The sequence below is a fragment of the Meles meles genome, chromosome 12, assembly GCF_922984935.1.
Source record: "Meles meles chromosome 12, mMelMel3.1 paternal haplotype, whole genome shotgun sequence".
In the NCBI taxonomy this organism is placed as follows: Eukaryota; Metazoa; Chordata; class Mammalia; order Carnivora; family Mustelidae; genus Meles; species Meles meles.
In genome coordinates, this window is record NC_060077.1 from 4,569,811 (window position 1) to 4,591,179 (window position 21,369).

Consider the following 21,369-nt stretch of genomic DNA (forward strand, 5'->3'; position numbering starts at 1 on the left):
TGGAATATTTTAATATTTAATATTTTATCATATTTAAAAACACATTTGAAAATGTTGGAGAAAAGGATGCTCCAGCGTTCCTGAGGGCAGCAAAGAACAAGTGTAGTGTGATGTATTCTTGGGTGGAGGTAATTCAGGAGGAAGGCGCTAGAGCAATCTGGTCCTAGGGAATGGGCACTGAGGAAGTAGCTTCCGCACTATCGTTTAAGTATGTTCGGGGGGCCTCCACCTGGGCCCCACACTGGCTAGATCCACACCTAACCTGGCTGTCATGACTAGTTGTGGTTTGAAAGGATTCTCTCTTTGGAGTGTTTCCAGCTCATGTAGGTGTTTTGCAGCTTTGCTGAGGACCCAGACCTGGAGGGAGGGGGGCAGACAAAGTAAAGTTACAGTATTAGAAGTCTGGTTCAAGTACGAGGCAGAACTGAGAGAAAGCACATCTCAAAGTATAAATCTGTGCGAAAATGTCAGTCCTTTGCCAAAGACTTGATGCCAAGCCACCTGATAGGAGGAACATGGATTTTGAGAATGGCAAGATTCAGACAGACAGAGTGCACAACTCTATTGAGATCTCGAATCTGCCACCAGAGAGGGAAGGTACCTGCTTTTAGCCATTGGCAGCCAGACGCTAGTGTCCCTGAGATTGATTGATTAAAGCATACTCGAGTAAGGCTAACTTCCTTATTCATCTCCTTTGAAGGCACCATTGTAAAAATTGACCACTGGCCAAATCAGCATTACCTTAAAGTCTCTTTATGAACCTTTTGGGAAACAAAGGCATGGGAGAATATTTTATTTACTTAAGTCTATCAGAAACTGGATCTAGGGCGTCTGGGTGTCTCAGTGGGTTAAAGCCTCAGCCTTTGGCTCAGGTCATGATCCCAATCTCTTGGGATCGAGCCCCGCATCAGGCTCTCTGCTCAGCAGGGAGCCTGCTTCCTCCTCTCTGTCTGCCTCTCTGCCTACTTGTGATCTCTGTCAAATAAATAAATAAAATCTTAAAAAAAAAAAAAGAAACTGGGTCTAGTTTGTCTTCTTTTTGTATTTCTTACACAACATGTTGTTTGGAGGAGCTATACCTGATCACTTCCTACCCAGAGGGAGAAAGGAAGGAACTTGCCTGAGGCTCTGGGGAATAGAATCCGTTCCAATGGCCTGGATTATTTACGTATATTTACTAACTAGCTGTATTTGCCTATCCCCTGACTTATTCTATTGGCTCATTCCCACGATCTCTCTGATCCTGGATCTTTTGCTCTTCCTACAATTGCAACCTCCTTCTCTCGGAGCTATTCCCATTCTTAGAGCTGGTCACTGGTGTTCCTAAAAGCTCTGCTCTTATGTCAGTTGTCACAATTTGCCCCTTCTTTCCGTAGCCTGCGTCCTGTTGATCCGCATCCTCTCTGTTTCCATTATCGCTTCCTTACTGTAGAATTTGTCGCGTTGACTATTTGTAGACCTGTCCTTTAGAGGTCTCTAGCATTGACTTCTTCCAACCATCGGTCCTGCAGCGGTGGTATCGGTCTCCAGCACTGACACCAAGCCAGGGCTCTAAAACTCTGTCTAATAATTCCTTCCATCAATTCAATCCAGGGATCCCCCCACTTCAAGGTCCGGCCAAGATTTCTCTTTCGCTTCCTTCCCAGCCTCATTACCCACGGCTCTCTCAGGCTGTTGCTCTGTGGCTTTCCGAAAGTGGTACTCTTCCCCACTCCAGCCGGCCAAGATACCTTTTATCCAACTCTTGACATTCAATCACCTCTGTGACACTTTCCCGTAGGAGCACACAAAACTCACAGTATCCTCTTCGGCAGGGCTTACTGGCACTCCATTTATGTATCTCTGCTTTTCACACCCACACCTTGACCTCTAGACGACGTAAATAGCCTCCTCTTCACCTACTTTGCAGTCCTACCTTTGTACCATGGATAAGTGCGATCACATCGGTTGCTTCAGAGTTTAAGGAACTGGAGGACAGCTACTTTTCTGGCTGTCTTCCTTTTAGGTTTGAACACGACATTGGATTAATTAATTTTTTTTTTTTTAAGGTACAGGACATCATGGTAGACAGAATGAAGCCAAAAATATTTTTGATTTAATATCGGATGCCCCCTGTGTTCCAGGCACAGTCCCGATTCATTATATCATTACACAATATTTATTTATGTGCCTTTGTCCTTTATGACACTGTGTTGGCTTTTATTCATCTTGCGTTTCTGCCACGCGCGACTCAGCCCCGGTGTCTGTAACTCACAGTGATGATTAAAAATCATAGGGGTTTTATGAGCTCTATCTGGGCTCAGCTTTTTGTTGTTGTACTTGTGTTTTAATGTGCCCATTCCTCATGACTAAATTGGGTACTCTAGGTCTCCTGACGTGGCACATTGCATGAAATAGCCCATTAGGTTTAAGAAATTATCACACATCCAAGGTTCTTGTTATTCATTCATTTAACAGAATAGACACTAAACATTGACTAAGGACAGCCAGGTGTTAGGGGTGTAATGGTGAACACCGCATCGTCTTCCCCCTCACGGACTTCGTGTTCCAGTGGGGAAGGCGTGCGATAAACACGACACCAAAATTAGAAAATCTTTTATGTTTGTAGTATTAACGTTTGTGTGGTATGCGGAAAAATTAAGAGTGGGGTGGGGTAAATGGAACATGTCAGATAAGTAGGGCCAAGAGGACAAATCCAGTTGGTTCTCCTTTCCTTGTTTTTTTTGCCGTTGTTGTTTTGTTTTGTTTTCTTAATTTGAAGGCAGTGTGTTTTTTCCCCAAAAAGCTTCTAATGAATGTCAGAATGAAAGAAAAGAGAGAATTTATAGGAGAGAGATTAACTAAAGCTCCTAAAATAGCTCTTTGTTTCTGAAAACCTTGTTCTGCCATCTATCTTATAATTGGGGATGGCAGGGGGGAGGGGGAAGGAAACACTCTAGAACTTGCTTGCATAGCCCTTGCCACTATGGGGAATGTGCCCTAATGTGACCCCAAGCACAGGCTGATTTATTTTTAAAAATACATAGGAAAAGATTTTCTTGTTGTTTTTTTTTCTTTCTTGTTTTTTTATTTTCTTGTTTTTCTTAATGGTTTTTACCAATGAACAGTAGATCTTATTATATGACTTCTGATTTGTCATTATTGAATGTGGTGGGTATAGGGGGTGAGATGATTTCATAATACTGTATCAGAAAATATTAATATAGGCACTCATTAACATATTTTTCAGACAGAACAATCTCCACTTTTAAAGCCTCTTCATTTAACTCAAACATCGAGCAATTTCTTTGTGGCCTTTATTATGCTAGGTGCTCTCTTTGCAAGAGTCATTTTCTACACATCTGTTCAACAAATATTTATTGTGTGCCTACAGTGTGCTTGGCACTGTGCTATGTCCCCAGGTATTTCATGTATCTCCATCAACATAGACTGAAATCCAACGACTGTTAAAACCTTTTGTAAAGAAGAAAAATTACGTTTTTTAAAAGATTTTATTTATTTGAGAGAGAAATAGAGATTGAGCAGGAGGGAGATGGAAAGAGAATTTGAGGCAGACTCCATGCTGAGTGCAGAGCCTGACGCGGAGCTCGATCCACAGTTGTGAGATCATGACCTGAGCCAAAACCAGGAGTCAGATGCTCAGCTGACTGGGCCATCCAAGCTGCCCCAGAAAAGTAACATTTTGTGAGGGTCAGAAAAGGAACATTTTCCATAAGTTATAAGAAGGAGGAGAATTAGCCTCTGAAGATAGATGGTCACATACTTCATAGTCTTGGATTTGACTAGGTTTCCCATAATCCTTTCAAAATATGGCATCCAGATTTTAAGCTAGTTTACTCTTTCTTTCTGGTGCACCTGTTAAGATATGTATTGAACCTTCTCATTCTTTGTTTCCTGACCTCTCATGTCTTGTCTCTTTGTCTCTATGCTGCATTCCACGTGAGCACTTCTCCCAACTGCACATCTCGTTGTAATGTAGGTTCTGATTCAGTGGATGTGGGACAGAGCCAGATTTCTTTCTTTCTTTCTTTTTTTTTTTTTTTTGAACTGTATTTATTTGAGAGTAAGCACAGGTGGGGAGAGGGGCAGAGAAAGGGGAGAAGCAGACTCCCCACTGAGCAGGGAGCCCAAAGTCGGGCTCGATCCCAGGACTCTGAGATCACGACCTGAGCTGAAGGCAGATGCTTAACCCACTGAGCCATTCAGGTTCCACAGAGATTCTGTATTTCTAACCAACTCCCAGGTGATGCTGATGCTGCCAGTCTACAGATCACACTTTGAGAAGTATGGTTCTATGTGATTCCTTCAGATCTAACTGCCGCTTCACTAATTTTCTCTTTGGCTGTGTCTAATATTCTATTTAATGTACCCAGTGAGTTTTAAATTTCAAATTCAATAACAATACTTTTCATTTTTAAACTTCTGTTTGGTTCCTTTCAAATGTGTGTGGTCCTTTTTCCAGAGTATTCTTTTATTAGAGTTGCTACTCATTTACCTTGATACTAAATTAAATTATTTTATGGCCCATTTTTAGATTGTTCTTTTATCTGCAGATTTTTGTTTTTAAAGATTTTATTTATTTATTTGACAGAGAAGTCACAAGTAGGAAGAGAGGCAGGCAGAGAGAGAGGAGGAAGCAGGCTCTCTGCAGAGCAGAGAGCCTAATGTGGGGCTTGATCCCAGGACCCTGAGATCCTGACCTGAGCCGAAGGCAGAGGCTTAACCCACTGAGATAACCAGGTGCCCCTTATCTGCAGTTTTTGGAAGGCTCATTTTCCCATTTCTTTTATGTGATGATGGTCCTTGTGTAGTTTGGGTAGTTTCTTTTTCCTTGTTATGTATAGTTGCTGGTTTTTGCTTTTTTTTTTTTTTTGGTGAACTGATTTCTAGTAGGGACTTTGTGTGTGTGTGTATGTGTGTGTGTGTGTTGCTTTGTCTGTCCTGTGTGTCCTGGATTGTGAAAATGCTTCCACAAGATGTTCTCCTTTTGTGTCTGCCAGGGTCCTAAGGGCTTAGTGATCCTGGGCCAGTATTGATGTTAATTTCTTGTTTGGTAGTTCCCACCCTATACAGGATACTATAAAAGCAGACACGTTAGCTAGGATTATAGTCTTAATCGCTGGCCTCTTTCTTTCCCCCTAAAGGGTCCTGGCCAAATGTGAGCATCCTTTGTCATTTTTCTGGTGGTAGAGAGTTTCCAGTTTGCCCATTTCTTTTTGGCTTGAGGCTATGGCTCTTTTCCTGCCCAAATATGGCCCTTATAAGTCTTTTTTTTTTTTTTTTTTTTTTTTTTTTTGTAAAGATTGATTTATTTCAGAGAGAAAGAGAGAGAGATTGTGAGCAGGGAGACGGGCTGAGGGAGAGATTTTTAAGCAGACTTCTGACTGAGTGTGGAGCCCAATGCCGGGCTCAATCTCATAACCCTGAAATCAGGACCTGAGCTGATTGAATCAGATGCTTAACTGACTGAGCCACCCAGGTGCTCCCATAAGCCCTTCTTTTCAGACTTTCCTGTTGTACTCAACTGACTACTTGTCTAGAGTACTTGTCTAGAGGTTTACATCCCTGGCTTTTGTTCCATCCTGTGACTATCTCACCTGTTACCAGCTGGTGTATTTCATGTTGATTTCTCCTTCCTTCTATTGAAGATTGTCTGGTCCTTTTTCTAATCTCGACCATATGGGCTAGCTTTCAGCATGATGGAGTTTTCAAGAGAAATCTTATTTTATAGTACAGAATTTCTAAATCATAATTCTTTCACAGAGAGTGGCTCCTACCCCTATATTAATCATACTCCTCACTCAGAAATGGGATTCTATTTTAGCCTTCCAAAGATAAATTAGTATATAGTGGAAAGAGAATTAAACTTCTGCTAGAAAGAAGATGATATGATAAATACAAACATCCACAGGAGTGTGTGCATGCTTTGAGCAGGAAAGAAGAATATTTAACACAGATTGGGCTGTATCTCACTAGTCTTCACTAACTGCAGGATCGGTCGGAAACATGGATCTCATGTGAGGAATAACAATAATAGGTGATTTTTATACAGTGTTTACTGTGTACTAAGGAATATGCTAAGCACCTTGTATAAACCTCCCAACGGTCCTTTGAGGAAGTTATCTCTATGTTGAAAATGAGGCTCAGAAAGGTTAACTGACTTTCCCGAAGTCAAAGAGCTGATGGTAAGTGGTAGAGTTGGGATTTGAACCCACTCAGATTCCAAAGTAACGTGCTGTCAGTCATAATGCTTCCATATTCGTATCATCTGTGAATTTCCATACATTTCTTCAGTCTTTATCTGAGTTTTTTGAGATGGAAATCTTCTCTTTCTGATTCTTATAAAATATAATTTCCATTAATTTTTTTTCTTGAAGAAAGTATTGGGTAATTGAAATCAGATCTGATTTGAAGCTGTGTTGATGGAAGTACACATGGGATGTGGGCTGAAGCATTCAATGTAATTTTTCTTTCCATCAGCTAATTTTCAAAGTATTAAGCAAGTAGATTCTGATACTACCAGGGAAGATTTAAATTCTCTTGAGAGCTTGGAGGTGTTAAATGATTTTCTGGTAGTGCATTTTACGTTTTCAGTCTCTCACCTCATCTCCATGTACCTGAAGCTCTGTGGATGCTCCTTTGTACTTCCTAGTGCCTTCCTTCCCCCCGGCCCCACACCACCCCTTCACCTCTCCATTCACTCCCCAGTGTGGCCGCTTGGATGTGGTTGTCACCGGGGTACTTTGCAAACAGATTCTTTTGAGTCTGTAAGCAGAGACCAGACTGCTGCTCCTACCTGGTGCACAGCTTGGTTCAGAAAACAAAGAGTTAAAAAGGAAGCCTGGACTGTGACCGGCTGCGACAACGGTCCTAGGGGGCGCTGTAACGAGCTCCGGCAGTGACTCATGCTGCTCTGTCACTTGGCTCAGCAGTGGCCCCTGCCACGCAGGCGGCCAGGTGGGGTTACAGCCAGAACACGCACAGAGTGGGGAGCATGAAGCCTGCACTGCGGGGGCTGTGATGCCCGGCTCGCCAACTCCACTGGCCGGCTCGCCACAGACAGATGCCTCAGCCTGCAGCCATGGCAACGCTTCTGGCCCGCTACACCCCCCGGAGCCCACCACAATGGGCAGCCTCCTGGTGACTGATGGCCGAGTGTCCGCCTCCCTGACCGAGAGAGTGTAGTAGGTCTGCAGAAAGTGGAGAAGATGTAAGATGCTCCTAGCCCGGAGTCATGCCTTAACGAGGTAGGACGCAGACGGCCATCGGTGCATTTACACCATCAGTGCGCTGGGATGCTGTAAATCATCGGGAAGAACTTTATTTGGCTGGTGTTTCATTATGCTGATTAAACTGCGGTGGATTTGGGCGGCATGATTGAGGTGGGGAGGAGGGATAATGAACTAAAAAAAAAAAAAAGTGGTTGGTAAGAGCTCTGAGCACACTCCTCTGGCTATGAATGAGCCAGACTGCAGTGCTATCCTAACATGAGTTACATACCTCCCGGGTCCCCTTTCCTGCTCCTTCCTCTCATGCCGGTTCATCCATGAAATGCAGACATGCCATCTTATTTCAGTGATTAATATTAAATATTACTGATCTGGAGCTGTCCAGAGGAGGAAATACATAGGTGTGCGTTGGTTGGCACTCTGGCACCAGCCAGCCTGATGCTCTGTCGAAGTGTTCTGGAAATATCAGGAAGGAGCAGCTGGCTCCCACGAGTTCCCCAAAGTGCTTTCGTTCCAGCAAGTGACCTGTTTGAGTTTCTCCTTCAGTTTACCCCAACCGGGAAGGCAGCCTGTCTGCCGGTTGGTGGCCATGTTGGCAGAGAAGGGGTTAATCTCTTGTTGCTGTAAGAGCCGAGGCTGGGTCTGCCTGTGTGAGCTCGATTGAAAGCAGGCGCTGCAGTGCCATCGTGAAGGCTGAAGGAGTAGGACGATTTTCTCCGCAACAGTGTGGAATCCGTCTGAATTTTTCTCTCCCTCTCTTCTTGTTTTTCTCCAACCAGCTCCTCCCCCCTTCGTTCCCACCCTCAAGTCTGATGATGACACCTCCAATTTTGATGAACCAGAGAAGAATTCGTGGGTTTCATCCTCTCCGTGCCAGCTGAACCTCTCAGGTTTCTCGGGCGAAGAACTGCCGTTTGTGGGGTTTTCGTATAGCAAGGCACTGGGGATTCTTGGTAGATCTGAGTAAGTGAAGATTTGACTTTCTAAGGACCTGTACTGATGTGAGGCATACAGAGCCCAAAGGTGGTGGTGGTGGTGGTGGGTGGGTGGGGGGGAGAGTGCAGTGAAGGGAAGCTGTTAATCAACCTGCGTTTGGGAAGCAATTTACCTGTCTGGGCTTTGGTGGGGCAGATGGTTCATATTCTCATTTTGCTGTGTTTAAGGTTCCTCTTCCTGTCCCCAGCATGATAATCGTCCATTGGGTACTTTGGGTTAGTTTTTCAGTGTTGGGTGCTCTTTCGAGGGGAGGAAAGAGTGGGAGATATCTGGCAGTGCAGATCCTCGGTAGAAGGAGAAACGTGCAGGGTTCAGAGGAGCCGTCTGTCTATTTGTCCCTCTGTGTTTCCATCTCGCAGGTGGGTGGGTGGAGGTTGCTGTCTTGGCTGTATTGAACGTGGTCTCATAAGCTAAAGGTTTCCTGACCGGCTTCGCCGAGCTGCAAGCGGCTCTGTCAGCGCTCTAACAGATAGATGGTGCTCGGCTCCGCTTGAAGTCTGCTGTGAGATCGGGGATCTGGCAGCTGAGCTTCTCTGAGCTGGCGGAGCGCTGGCAGCCAGAGAGAGCCCAGTTACTGAGAGCCACTGAGAGGGAGTGCGATGTAGCCGAGCCATTGATTCCCAGAAACTGGGCTTCACAGGGAAAACAAACAAACCAACCAGGAGCCTAGAAAATGGAAGTAGAAATATCACTGTAAACCTCTCAACATGACCAGGTCTTTTCTCCATTCTTGATAAAGCTCATGAAAAACGCATTCACACCGCACCTGGGACTGGAGGGTCCTGGCTTCCAGCCTCTGGGCATTTCTATAAAACGCAGTAGCTTCTGTGGATATAGGAGCTCCATGTCTTGCTTCGTTTTGTGACCCCGTGACATTCTGCGTTCAGAGGCACGAGTCCACCTTCCCGGGAAGGTCTTAGACCAGCTGTGTTAGTCCCCCGATGCCCTGGCTTTCTCACTTGGAGGCTCTGGGGGTAACGTTAGGTAATTAGTTGCTGCCCACTTAGGAGACAAGCAGAATTTGATTTTCTCCTTGGCAGCATCCATTCCCGATTTGTTGTGCCTGTAGTTCAGAGATCGATTTGAAGGCATGCGTTGGTTCTTGGATGGTGTCTCCCCATGGGAGCTATTTTGACACCGATGTTCCTCAAAAGATTTCAGACCATTGTCGGGGGACTGGGCACTTGAGATGAAATAGGGTAGTGGGCTGCGACTGAATGGGAGAGAGATTTTTGTATTGAAAGATGCTGAGGTGGTCCTACTTTCCTTCTCCCCTGGGCTCTGGGTTTAACATCCGGGTTTGGATTTTGGTAGCATTGGCTGTGCCTTTCTGGCTTCTTTGCTCTGCAACTCCCAAAACAGTCTGGATGGTAGGAGAGCAGGCAGAGAGCTAGCTAGCTGTTGAATGTGCCATCAGATGGATTTGAAATGGCCCAGCAGGGCATTTGAAGAGCAGGGCAGAAGTGGGGGCCCGACGCTAAAGGACGCGTGGTTGGTGGGCAACTTCACGTGGACATGCGCAGCACCCTGAAGGTCACACACTGGACTGGAGGGAGGTGTGTGGGGAGTTCCAGTTCTGGTTAGCAGTGGGCTGGCCGACTCAGAATGAAAGCTTGCTTGGGGTGCTACTGATCTGAAAGACTAGGGAGGGTTTGAGGGAATTCGATTTTCAGGGCAAAGGCAGAATGCTGTGGGGGATCTTAGCCATTGCAATCAATCCGAAGCAGTGTGTGATGAATGGCTTATCACTCGGGAAGCCTAGAACGGCATCTGCCCTTCACAGAAAGCTCAGTTAAGGGAGCTCTCTGACAGGGGGGACATCTCAGTCTTCAGGCCCAGGCACTCAACAAATATTTGTTGATTTAATTTGCTCATGATCCTTTCCCCCAGGTTGTGTTTATACTGCTCATTGTATTTGAAGATAGGCTATTTCACCTTTGATAGCTCACAATACATCTCTAGAGCACAACACGAGCGTCTGCTTGTGCCCCGACAGAATGCTGAAAGCACGTATTTCTTACCTGGAAGATGGGACTGGAGTATTCCTGCTTTTGGGGAACTTTAATGTCTTTGCCCTGGCAGTTTGGGGGTAGGAATCAGAAAGATATTCTTTCATCCCGTGTCTTTGAATGTGATCTTGCTGTCGGATTTGGCTCTTCGGCCATGGGCAGCCCTGCGGGTAAAAGCCTACCGCGTCCTTGTAGAAATCCACTCCACCTGTTGGCTGTAGGTGACCCTGGACCAATGGCATTATCATTATTCAGAAATTCAATAAAAGAGGCAGTGGTGAAATTAATCAGAAGCCTCCACAGTTCTGCGGACGTATAGACAAAATTCATTTAGAGGTGGGAGGAGGCATTATCTGGGGGTGCCACTGGATGTCCTGCTGCGTCTTCCCGAACATCTCCTTCTCCCCTCCCCACTCTCAGCATCACAGGTTTTTATTTACACACAGGGATTACCTGTGCCGTTACTCACTCTTCACACCGCCGGGGAGATGGCAGATGCTGGGTGCTGCGCTGGGGAAATTGACCCCAGATCTGTTACCAGCGAACTGAATGAAATGTTCAGAGGTGGAGCTGAATGAATGGGGAGTTTTCACAGAGGCTCTGGTCGTGAGAATGATTTTAATTGTTTTGATCGTTGGTTGCTTTTTAGGATCCTTTTTTGGGACCCCAGACAGTTTTTAAGCCCGCCATGGAGCGCATCATTATTTTAAGCTTAGCAAGAATCTTGATCTCAGCATTCTGTGTCTGAAGTATCGTGGGCGTTGCTTGCAGCTTGAGTTGGAGGGAGCAGGAGAGATTCGACAAGACCGGTTTTGGTTGTCTTTGGGGTGGGATTCTGGCGAAGCTGGTGCTGGAGTGAGGGAGTTTCTGTCTCGTGCCTCTTTTTCTTTTTAACTGCCAATAACCCAGGCCACATCCCCAAGCTCTGGATGCCTGGGTGTTTCTCTGAGCCTCTGTTTGCTTGAATTTTACAATATGTTAAAGGTTTAAAAATAAAATGGATCCCAGCTCCCTTCCCTCCCGTCAGCAGGGGTACATTTCTTTAGGTCCCTTCTTCTTCCCGGATTGGAGATACTGTCTCATTTAAGCCCTGGCTGAAACCGTGCCTTTCTGCAAACCTTCAGTATAAACTCTAGAAGGGAAAAACCAGTCAGTTTTATATTTTGTGCTAGTTTTACACATGCTGGTTTGATGCTTTTGGAGAACTAGGAAATCTTGGAGGAGCAAAGAGATCTCGATGAGGTTGGAATATGTGGGATGCCAGTGTCGGAATAAGCTGTTTTTAGGAAGGGGGCTCTCTCTTCCTTTTGGCTCAGGGCTCTTTCCTTTCCTTCTGGGTGATCAGAAGTTTCATTTGGGATCCAACCATTTAAACACAGTGGAGGAACAAAAAATGACTTCCACCATTGCTTCCCAGATTTTCAGGGAACCAGTTTTTGGTACCTCTTCCTTGCTCTGTCGGCAATCCTTTGCATGCCCATTTCCTCAACTGCAAAGTGAGGGCGGGGGGAATGATCCCTTCCTCTTAGGGCTTTTGGGAGGATTATATGAAACCCATAAAGCACTTGATCTAGTACTTGAGACATGGAAAATTCTCAGTAAATGTTCACTGTCATTATTTTTGTTATTGCTAGTTTGCTGGTCTGTATGTGCCTAGTGTCCCTCTGTTTATACCGGGAGGCTATGGAAGGATCTCAGCAGTAATTAAGTAGTCCAGTTGTGCTAGAGCAGAAACCCAACCCCCCAGATCCCGGGAATTTTCTGCTAGAGAAGCTTAAACATCCTGACCGACCACAAGCTCATATGCAGTGGCCAGATACTTGCAGGTAAAAGGCAGCTGTGGGGACGGAGTGGATTGGGGGACAGAATTAGAAGACCCAGTCCTAGAACGGTTGTCTTTCCATCAAATTGAACAAGTCAAGGCATATATGTGTGAAACAGTCCAGAGGACACGGGGCAAACAACTTTCCTGAAGAACATCATACTACAAATGGGGTATCTGACTGCTTGAGGAGTCAGGAGAGGAAGGCAGCCTTCCTTGTGGGGTCACTTAATGGGTAATGCTAACTCACAGTTCTTGCCAAGTAACAGTGATGATCTTCACTGGAATGTCTTTCCATTTCCCCAAGTCGGCCATGATCTCAAGAGCTGGGCTGGGTCTGATTCATCCTAGTTCCCTTGGAGCATAGGACATGGTAGACCATCAGTAAATACCTGTGTTGGAGACTGAGTGCGTTTGCACACTAATTGGAGGTAAAATATTTGGTTTTTTAGAAGATAGCGGATTTGGATGAAGGGAAAGAAACGTAGAGAGCATTTCAGGTAGGTTCAAGTGGTAACAACAGCCCATGTATACAGGGCGCCAACACTATACTAGGCTCTGTTCTAAGCACTTTACACTGATGAATTCATTTAAATTGCACAATGACCCACAAAGAAGATAGTGTCATTATTCCCATCCTACATGTAAGGAAACTGAGACATGGAGAGGTTAAGCAACTTCCCCAGGATCATGCAGCCCTGACCCTCTCAGCTAGAAGTTGAACCCAGACACTGTGGCAGCTCGAGTCTGTTAGCCACCGTTCTATGCTGCCAGGTATCAATGCTGCCAACAGGAAAAATTAGGGAATTTGTGTGGTGTCCCCAGGTTTACATGCTTGTCAGAAGTGGAGGCCCATGGTGGGGAATGATGAGCAGTGGGTTGGAGCATGGTGGAATGAGAGCTGAGAGGCAGTCTAATTGCTGAGTTTTGTTTTCAATCTCTGCAAGTTTTTTGAGTAGGTAGATGATGTAGCTTTTGCATTTAAAAAAAAATTTCTGCCTCCTTTCATTTGGAGACTCTTCCCTGGGGTGTGTGTGTGTTCACATAAACACATGAGTAGATATTCTCTCCTGGAAATTTCTTTGCTTGAGTGTAAGCTTGGTGAGCTGAGGGAACTGTGTTGACCTTGCTCTCTACCATGGCTTCGGGCTGATCATATGCGAAGCGCTCAATAAGCATTTGGTGAACTGGTCCAAATCATTTTTATGGATGCAGCTTTCAATTTGTTGATGACTCTATGATCCGTGTCTATGCAAATCTATGTTTTATACTCCCAGCTGCCTTCTGTCATTTATCCTGGGGATGGCTTATTCCAGCGGAAGATGGCCTGAATTCTCCAAGCAGTCCTACTTCCCTTTTACTGAAATACTTGGGAGAATGGGGGAGTCTTCCCTTAAAAACTGTCTTCCTTTCCCTGTCCAGCCCAGGGCTGTCTGTCACTGTGCCTGCTACTTCCAGATCCCTGTTGGAAAGAGCCTCGTCTGTCTTTTGAGTTGTTGTTGTTGTTGTTGTTGTTTTTAATAGTCAGCAACAGTAACAGAATGTGCTCTAGTACACAAAGGTATGCATCTTCTGTACTTCCCAAATAGGTTAAAAAAACAAACAAACAACAACTGTAACTAGCTCCGGCTGTGGTTCCTGTCCTCCAGGGCTCTGTGTTTCTCCATTTCCCCCATCATCCAGACTAGATATCGGATCTTTGCCTCTGTTTTGTTGGGTTCTCTCTTCTCATTCAATTTCTTCTTTCCCTTAGTCAAGCACATCTTGTTCTACTTGCCTTATTCTGTTCTCTATTTAGACTGTACGTGCTTGCCTTGCCTTGCGGGCCTGGCAGGACCATTCTGCCGCCTTCTTGTTTGTCTTAAAGATACCTTTAGGAAATCTAATCCAAACGAGCCTAGCCCAATCCTGAAGATTAGGCTCCAAAAGATCTGTCAAGTGCGTTTTTTGCTGGCCTACACATGCTAATTTGCATGGTTGCCTCGGCTCCCTTAAGAAGACAGTAATTGACTAAGTGGTGCTATGTGTTCCGAAGCTCTGCGCCAGTTTGGCATCTCTTCCTTTGCCTAAGTGAATTTCTCGCCATTCTCTCTGTTTCACTTGTCTTTTGTCTCCTGACCTCAGTCACCTTCCTGTCTCTGACCAGCTTCGTCAAAGAATAGCCTTCACTCCGTGCCTCTTTTCCAATCTCTCCAACCTTATGGAAACTGCTGTTTGAGAAGCCACTGATTCCACCCGAACTCCAAAAGCCAGTGATCCCCGCCTTGCCACATGATACCGTCATTTACCACGTGTGTCTTGAAACTTTCTGCTTGCTTCTCTTCTGCGTTGTGGAAGCTCAGTCTTCCCTCCTACCTCTCTGCCTGCCAGTCTCACTGCTTCCTGGCTGTTGTCTTCTGTTCTGGGCTCTTGAAATGCTGTACCATCTCCTCAGGTTCCAGCAATTGCCTTTTTAGCCTGGTCTTGCTTATATGACTTACACTCTCACTTCCTCTTGGCTTTCCTCCCTGTGTGCCCTGTGTTCATTATGGCCAGGATGTTCTACCAGTTTCTCAATGTCCCTGCCCTCTGTTTCCTCCCGACACAGACAGGCTTCTTTGCTCACTTAGTGAGCCAGTAGGTGCCAATTTGGTTTCCTTGTTTCTTTTAATAACTACTACTCTCCCTACCCTTTTAAACAAGAAAACAGAGTCATCTGAAGCTACTTTCCATCTCTCCCTTCAGCCCATCATTTGCCAGGTCCTCTCTCTAAGCTGGACCTCTAGGATGACACTTGCGTTTACGTCTTTCTTTCTGTTCGTTACTGCCACCCCTCATAGAGCTTTACTTGGACTGGTGCAGTAGCCTCTTAACCAATTTCCCTGCCTCCAGTTTTCCCAGCTTTGATCCATTCTCCACAGAGGGTGGAATTCTTCCAAAGCACAAATTGGATGATGTCATTCTCCTACTCAGACCTTCAATGGCATCACAGTATGCGCAGAATTAATGGCCGCTCCTGAACTTGGTATTCAAGCCTGGTATGCCAAGACCCCAGCCTTCCTTTTCATTCATACCTCCTCCTCCTCCCCTGTGTCTGGGCACACTGCTCAACACTCACTGACGACAGGGACCAACATGTCTTCCACCTCCTGCCTGAAATGGTGCGTTGCCCTTGGCAGGTCTTCAAAGAACATTTGTCAAATTGAAGTACACTGAAGTGGCCAGGGATTATGCCAGTTCCTTCTGCACAAATGCTAATGAAAGCTGTCCTCTAGCGAGCACTTCTCGTGTGCCTAGAGCTGTGCTGAGTGCCTTACAGGCATTACCTCACTCGGTCTTCCCAGTCCGGCCATCACTCTGTGCGGTAGTAGGTGTTAACCCCATTTCCAGAGGAGGACACTGAGCCTCAGGCAGACCGAGTTCTTTTCCTGACTTCTTGCAGGTAGTAACACTTCGAAGACTTAGACCCATCCCTGGCTGCCTCCAGGAGCACTGTGCTGTCCTGCTGCTAACAGTTGTGACCTGGCTGGATTGTGCGGGACCTACGGGCTAGCCTAATAATAAGGGTGAAAGAGTGGCTCCTGCTGAGAATTCACTACGGCACTGTTCCAAGCGCTTGACATTCTTGCTTAATCCCAGCGGCACCCATTGTTCTACAGATAAGGAAACTGATCATGAAGATTGTGTATTTTAGGATTTATTTATTATTTGGGGGAGAAGCCAGCGAAGGGCAGAGGCAGAGGGAGGGAGAGAATCCCAAGCAGTCTCCATGCTGAGTGCAGAGCCCGATGCAGGGCTTGATCTCATGACCCTGAGATCACGACCTGAGCCAAAATCAAGAATTGAATCTCAACCAACTGAGCCACCCAGACGCCCCAAAGCTTGAGTTACTTCTTGAAGTTCATGCACCTTGCATGTGGCAGAAAATGGCCAACTTTTCCAACTTTTAACTTTAGAGTTGCCATAAGTATTCTTTGTTTTGGGGCACAAACTGTGGTACACTCCTTAAAAGCCCAGGCTTTGGAATGGAAGATGTGGGTTCCATCTAGGCTCTGCCGCTCACCACCTGTGTGAATGAGGCATTTAGCTTCTCCCAGCATCAATCCTGTCATGTATAAGCTGGGGGTTGTTACAGCGCTTACCTGCTAGGTTTGTTGGGGGGAACACACAGAGTATGTGGTGTTAGCACCTGGAGCAGGGTGAGTGTCCATTTCATATTCTTGTTATTTTGGGGTGAGGATGGGCTGAGGGATGCTTTCAATTCTCCCTTCGTCCCTGCTTGAGTTTATAAAGACATCTTGCTGGTTTCTGCCCATTGAGACAATCAGGCTCCACGTGGGGTTCCTGACAGATGTCCTAATATCTCCATCCAATTTTGTACTATGAATGGAGTCCGTGATGTGTTGGCTAAACCGGTTCCTTCCATAAAACATGCTCGAGGCTTCTGGTGGGACCTAGTTCCAGTGGGGTCTGGAACTTGGTGCTGGGGAAATGGGCTGTGCCCAACCTGGGTGTCATGTACTCCCACCCATCCCCCAGTGCTTGAGTGTCCCCTGGAGGGGACAGTGTGCCTGTCATCATGACACTGCTGTCCTAGAACCAGTGTATCTGGGCACCTCCCAGGCAAGGGCCAGAAAGCTTTATCGTGCCAGCATTGATTCCGCATACTTCTTGTTTTGGATTCCTTTGTCCACTGTGACCTTTCATGGAGGCTGCCTGGGGCACAGAAATATTTGGCATACCATTCATTCACCCGTTCAGTCACTCCACAAATACACTGCTCTAGGCCTTGCGGGATGACTGAACAAGACAGACAGGGTCCCCGCCCTCAAGAAGCTAGCATTCTGTTGGGGGAGACAGAGGATAAATAAGTTCATAAATAAGAGATTTGCAGATGATGGTGAGGGCTGCAAAGAAATTAGAACCTGGGGTGGGGAATGACCACCTAGATCCCCAAGGCCGGGACTAGCCTGCGGGTGTCCAGTGAGCACGGAGCCCGGAGGGTGGAGCTTCCGGGCACATGGGAAGCTGGGTTTTGAGGTTGGATGGGCCTTCAGGTTTGGATTCTGAGTGGGCACGTGGTACATGTGGTTCTCACTGACCGAGTGTGGTGAATGGAAAGGCAGTAAGAACTGGATTCAACGAGGTAAGTTAGGAAGGACTTGGAAGTATGGCATTAACCCACAGAGTGGGGCTTAGAGGTGGGGACCGTGTTAGAAGTCCCACCAGTAGCTACATTTCCATTAATTATGTGACTTTAAATAAATGCTTCTAGAGTTACATATTAATCGTTCCAAGCAAATGCTCTCGTTCAGCCGGAGACCACTCTGTGTGTGTGTTTGGGAGAGAGTGATGTAGATGGGTAGGTAAGGGTGCCCCAAAGCTAGCTAGACTCTGAAAGTTTAGTAGAGCCGTATTTTTAATATTTCCAAGTGTTGATGGACACCACTTGTGTATTTTTAAATGGGCTTATAAAGTTAGTTCATAAATTTCAGGATGCTCAATCTTAAAAGCCAATATATTTTTGGAACAGAATGCTGATGAGTGTTTTATTTTTTGCACCATATTACATCTTGCTGTTGCATGTATTTTTAGTGCTGTTGGCCACAATTAAGGTAGGGCCCTCAGCTGAGCTAATTTTGATTCCCTGGGTTTAGACTCAAGTATCTGTTCTTGGTTATCTCGAGAAGATCTGTGATTTGTGATCTGGGTCCTCTGGGATCTGGTGGTATCCTCTGCAGTCTCAGGTTCCTCTTCCCAAGGGAATAAATGGTTGGCTTGATGGCTTAAGCGTGATCTTCATTATTATAGCAGTGACCAGAGGTACTCAATGCATAGGCTTCCTTGAAGATGGAAGTATGGATTGTCTCCTCTTTGGCTAGGAAGCATTCTCTTGGTAGCTTTATTAAGGAATTTTTTTGAGTCATGTGGATTATTATAGACACCGGGAAAACTACATTTTATCATTTGTACTTAAATGTTGAAGTTACATGGAAAGCAATTTTTAGGTCACATCTAACACATTTTAAGCAAATATTCTTTCCGCTGCAGCAGAACCCACCGAACCCGACCTTCCCTCGGTGTGTCATATACCATTACCTCTATTAATACTTGTTGGGCCCCTGTAATTATAAAGCAGATGTGTATATCAGGAAGAGATGTTGATTTCAGAGTAAATTTTTCTAGAAAATAGAAGCTGGAAAAAAAGAGGAAAACCCAAACTTGGCTTCGTGCTCGAAGAGACAGCAGTGCTGTGTGTGGGCGGCTGGCTGCATGCTCCCGCTGCTCAGAAGTGCCTTTTCTCTCCATGGGTATAACTGGCTGTGTATCAGAGATGTGGCCAGGAGGAGTAGGCAAGCAATGTGTGGGCAGGCTGCATGTGCTTTTATTAGCATCCTTATTGTACTGCTCCTCATCGAGCCCCGAGCATGAACCAGCTTGGGCCCCTGAAGTCTGTACTGTTTCCTATTTAATTACCCCCCCTCGAGCCACCAAATGAAGGAGGAAGAGTTGCTCTTGTGTGTGCGTTGAGCTGTTCCTGGAGGTGGCTATGGACTAACCTGAATGGAAGTTCTTGGGCACCTGGGCTGCCCTGGACTCAGCCTTGGAGCTGCCCTCCCAGCATTGCCCTCAGCCAGTCACGGATAGAAGTTACCTTCCCTGGAGTGAGCCATTTCCCTTTCTCCTGTAAGCTCGCTCCTCTGGGTCTCTGCAGCGCTGTTCTTGGGTTGCTTCTCTTGGGTTTGTCCAAGGCTGACCGGCCGAGAAGTAGCAGAGTCGGGATTTGAACCTATGGCCGTTGGGTTGCAGAGCCCAGCTTTTAAGCAAAACCCAGTTCTGTCCCACACCAGCGCCCACATCACTGTACTGGGGTAGGAGCATGTAAAGGCCAAAGGGCAAGCCGTTCCCTTAGCTTCAGTGCCATCCTATAGGATTGTTGAGTGAGTTCAGTGACGTAACTTGTAACGCATAAAGTTTCAAGTATAGCGTCTGATGCGTAGTTAAGTCTCAATGAATGGACACTATTATTGAGGACAAAGGTAGTGACATTAATTCTCTCTCCTACGTTGCTCCTTATTTGAGGATAGGAATTCTGGCTTTCTTAACTAGGAGTCTACATGAAAAATAAATAGAATACAAATATGTTGAGCCCTACCTGTCTCTAGTATGTTTCTCTTACAGAAGTAATTCATGGAAGTGGCATAGTGATGTATTAAAAATAAGGGTAAGAATAGTCTTTGATCACTGTCTGAAACCTGCACATTGTCTTGAAATTCATAGCCCACCATGATGAACTTCAAAATTGTGTTCCCACTCCAGGAGTGACCAAAAGGCACCAGTACCAAGTGGCCTGGCCAAAATGGCACCTCGAGCCAAATGCTGGGGACAGTCATACCATGAGTTTTAAATCCCTAGACCTGAAATCGCAGGTCCTTTCTTCTAATTAGCATCCTGCTTCTCAATCCTCTTTGTACTTTAGAATCACCCAAGAGCTTAATAAAATGGCACTGCCTGGCCCCCTCTCCCAGCCAGTCTCTTGTTTAATTGGTCTAGTTGGGTCCTCTAGGATCTTTTGTTGTTGTTGTTGTTTTTAAGATTTTATTTATTTGACAGACAGAGATCACAAGTAGGCAGAGAGGCAGGCAGAGAGAGAGGAGGAAGCAGGCTCCCTGTGGAGCAGAGAGCTCGATGCGGGACTCGATCCCAGGACCCTGAGATCATGACCCAAGCTGAAGGCAGAGGCTTAACCCACTGAGCCACCCAGGTTCCCCTATTGTTTTGTTTTTTATAAGACTTTATATTTTTGAGAGCAGTTTTAGGTTCACAGCGATAGTAGCAAGAGGTGCAGAGGTTTCCTATTTACTCCCATCATCAATATCTCCCACCAAGAGGGTCTTCTCATCATAGTTGCTGAGCCTGCAGGCACACGTCATCATCACCCAAAGTCCACAGTCAACCTTAGAGCTCAGCGTTAGTGTTGTGTGTATTATGGGTTTGGACAAATGTGTAAGAACCCGGACCCACCATCATAGTATCACATGGAATATTTTCACTGCCATACATCAGCATTTTATAAAATCTTCCCCGGCGATTCTAATGTACAGCCTGGTTGAAGACCAGGGAGGTTCCAGAAAGCTGTGAGGACTTTTACCCCTACTCCATTCCTCCAGCCTTAGGTACAGTCTGGGTTCAGTACCAGCATTCTTACCATAGCTTTTTTTTAAGGTGTGATTTTTATTTATTCTTAAAAAAAAAAGAGATTTTCTTTAGCACCTTTATTCTGAAGAGCTCTTAATTGCTGTACTTAGAACTTCTAAACACTGAACATTTGTCAAGCATCAAAATAGCTATCAAAATAAAAAGAGGGACCTGGATCTCAGGTGGTAAGGAGAGCTGTCTGACGGTCTCCCATGAGTGCAGGTGGGTGGGGGGCGCACATCCCCTTGATTCTGGGCCTCATTAATGAGTGACCTAGAAACGCTTTTTTTTTTTTTGAATAAGCAATCAGCTTTTATACCCACAGCAACACACTTTAAAAAGTAAATATTGCTGGATCCCGTCCTCCATTTGTTATCAAGTTTTGGGGCCACTTCCCACCCCAATGGGAATGCACCCATTCCCATTGGGGTGGGATGCAGGGGGCATACACCCCCAGTGACGGGGGGATGCAGGGGGCATACACCCCAGTGACAGGGGGCATGCACCCCTTGTAATCGTTCTTCTAGAAGGGGCTGTGTTCAGGCGCAAAGAGCTATGGCCTCTGCTGTCGTCCCTGACCCAGGTCAGGGTGTAACTTAGTGACATGTGGGTGTCTCCTGATTACTAAAGGACCGGGGACCCCATGTGTGGATCAGCCCTCCCTCCTTGGGGGGTTTGGGTCTCCTTCTCTAGCCTACCCACCACAGTAAAGTCAGGAATATAGGAGAAGTATCAAAGGCAGCCCAAGGTCATGCCAAGCAACGCATTTCATTTCAGATTAAAAAGAAAAAGTGTGCGTGTGTGTGGGTTTTGGCTAGATTTTAGATAGAAAATAGGCTAGCGAGAGCTCTAGAACTGGATTAAAATTTTTTGCCCAAAGTGATGTCAAAAAATTTGTTTCTGGATTTCAATCCCTATTGCCCATTTCTGTGAACAATCAACGTTTGTTTTAATGTGAATAATAGCATGGAATACTTTCAGCCCCCCCGAGTTTTACTATTTCAAACAGCTGTTGTAGGCCTGCGAGGCATGTGGTATTTATTTACACTGTTGCATGGTTGTGATGATAGAAATGACAATGACAATAGCCAATGATGACATTTATTGAGCCCTTGTAATGTGCCAGGCCCTGTGC

At 45.7% G+C, this 21,369-nt stretch overlaps 1 protein-coding gene across 2 annotated transcripts in view; it reads left to right on the forward strand.

Annotated features, from left to right (window-relative positions):
* Positions 1–21,369, forward strand: part of CIT (citron rho-interacting serine/threonine kinase) — a 164,745-nt gene that overhangs the window by 55,324 nt on the left and 88,052 nt on the right. For both annotated transcript variants that reach the window (XM_046024531.1, XM_046024532.1), the window contains exon 10: positions 8,009–8,192. In XM_046024531.1, coding sequence (XP_045880487.1) covers positions 8,009–8,192 — 184 coding nt within the window. The remainder of the gene's footprint in view (positions 1–8,008; positions 8,193–21,369) is intronic.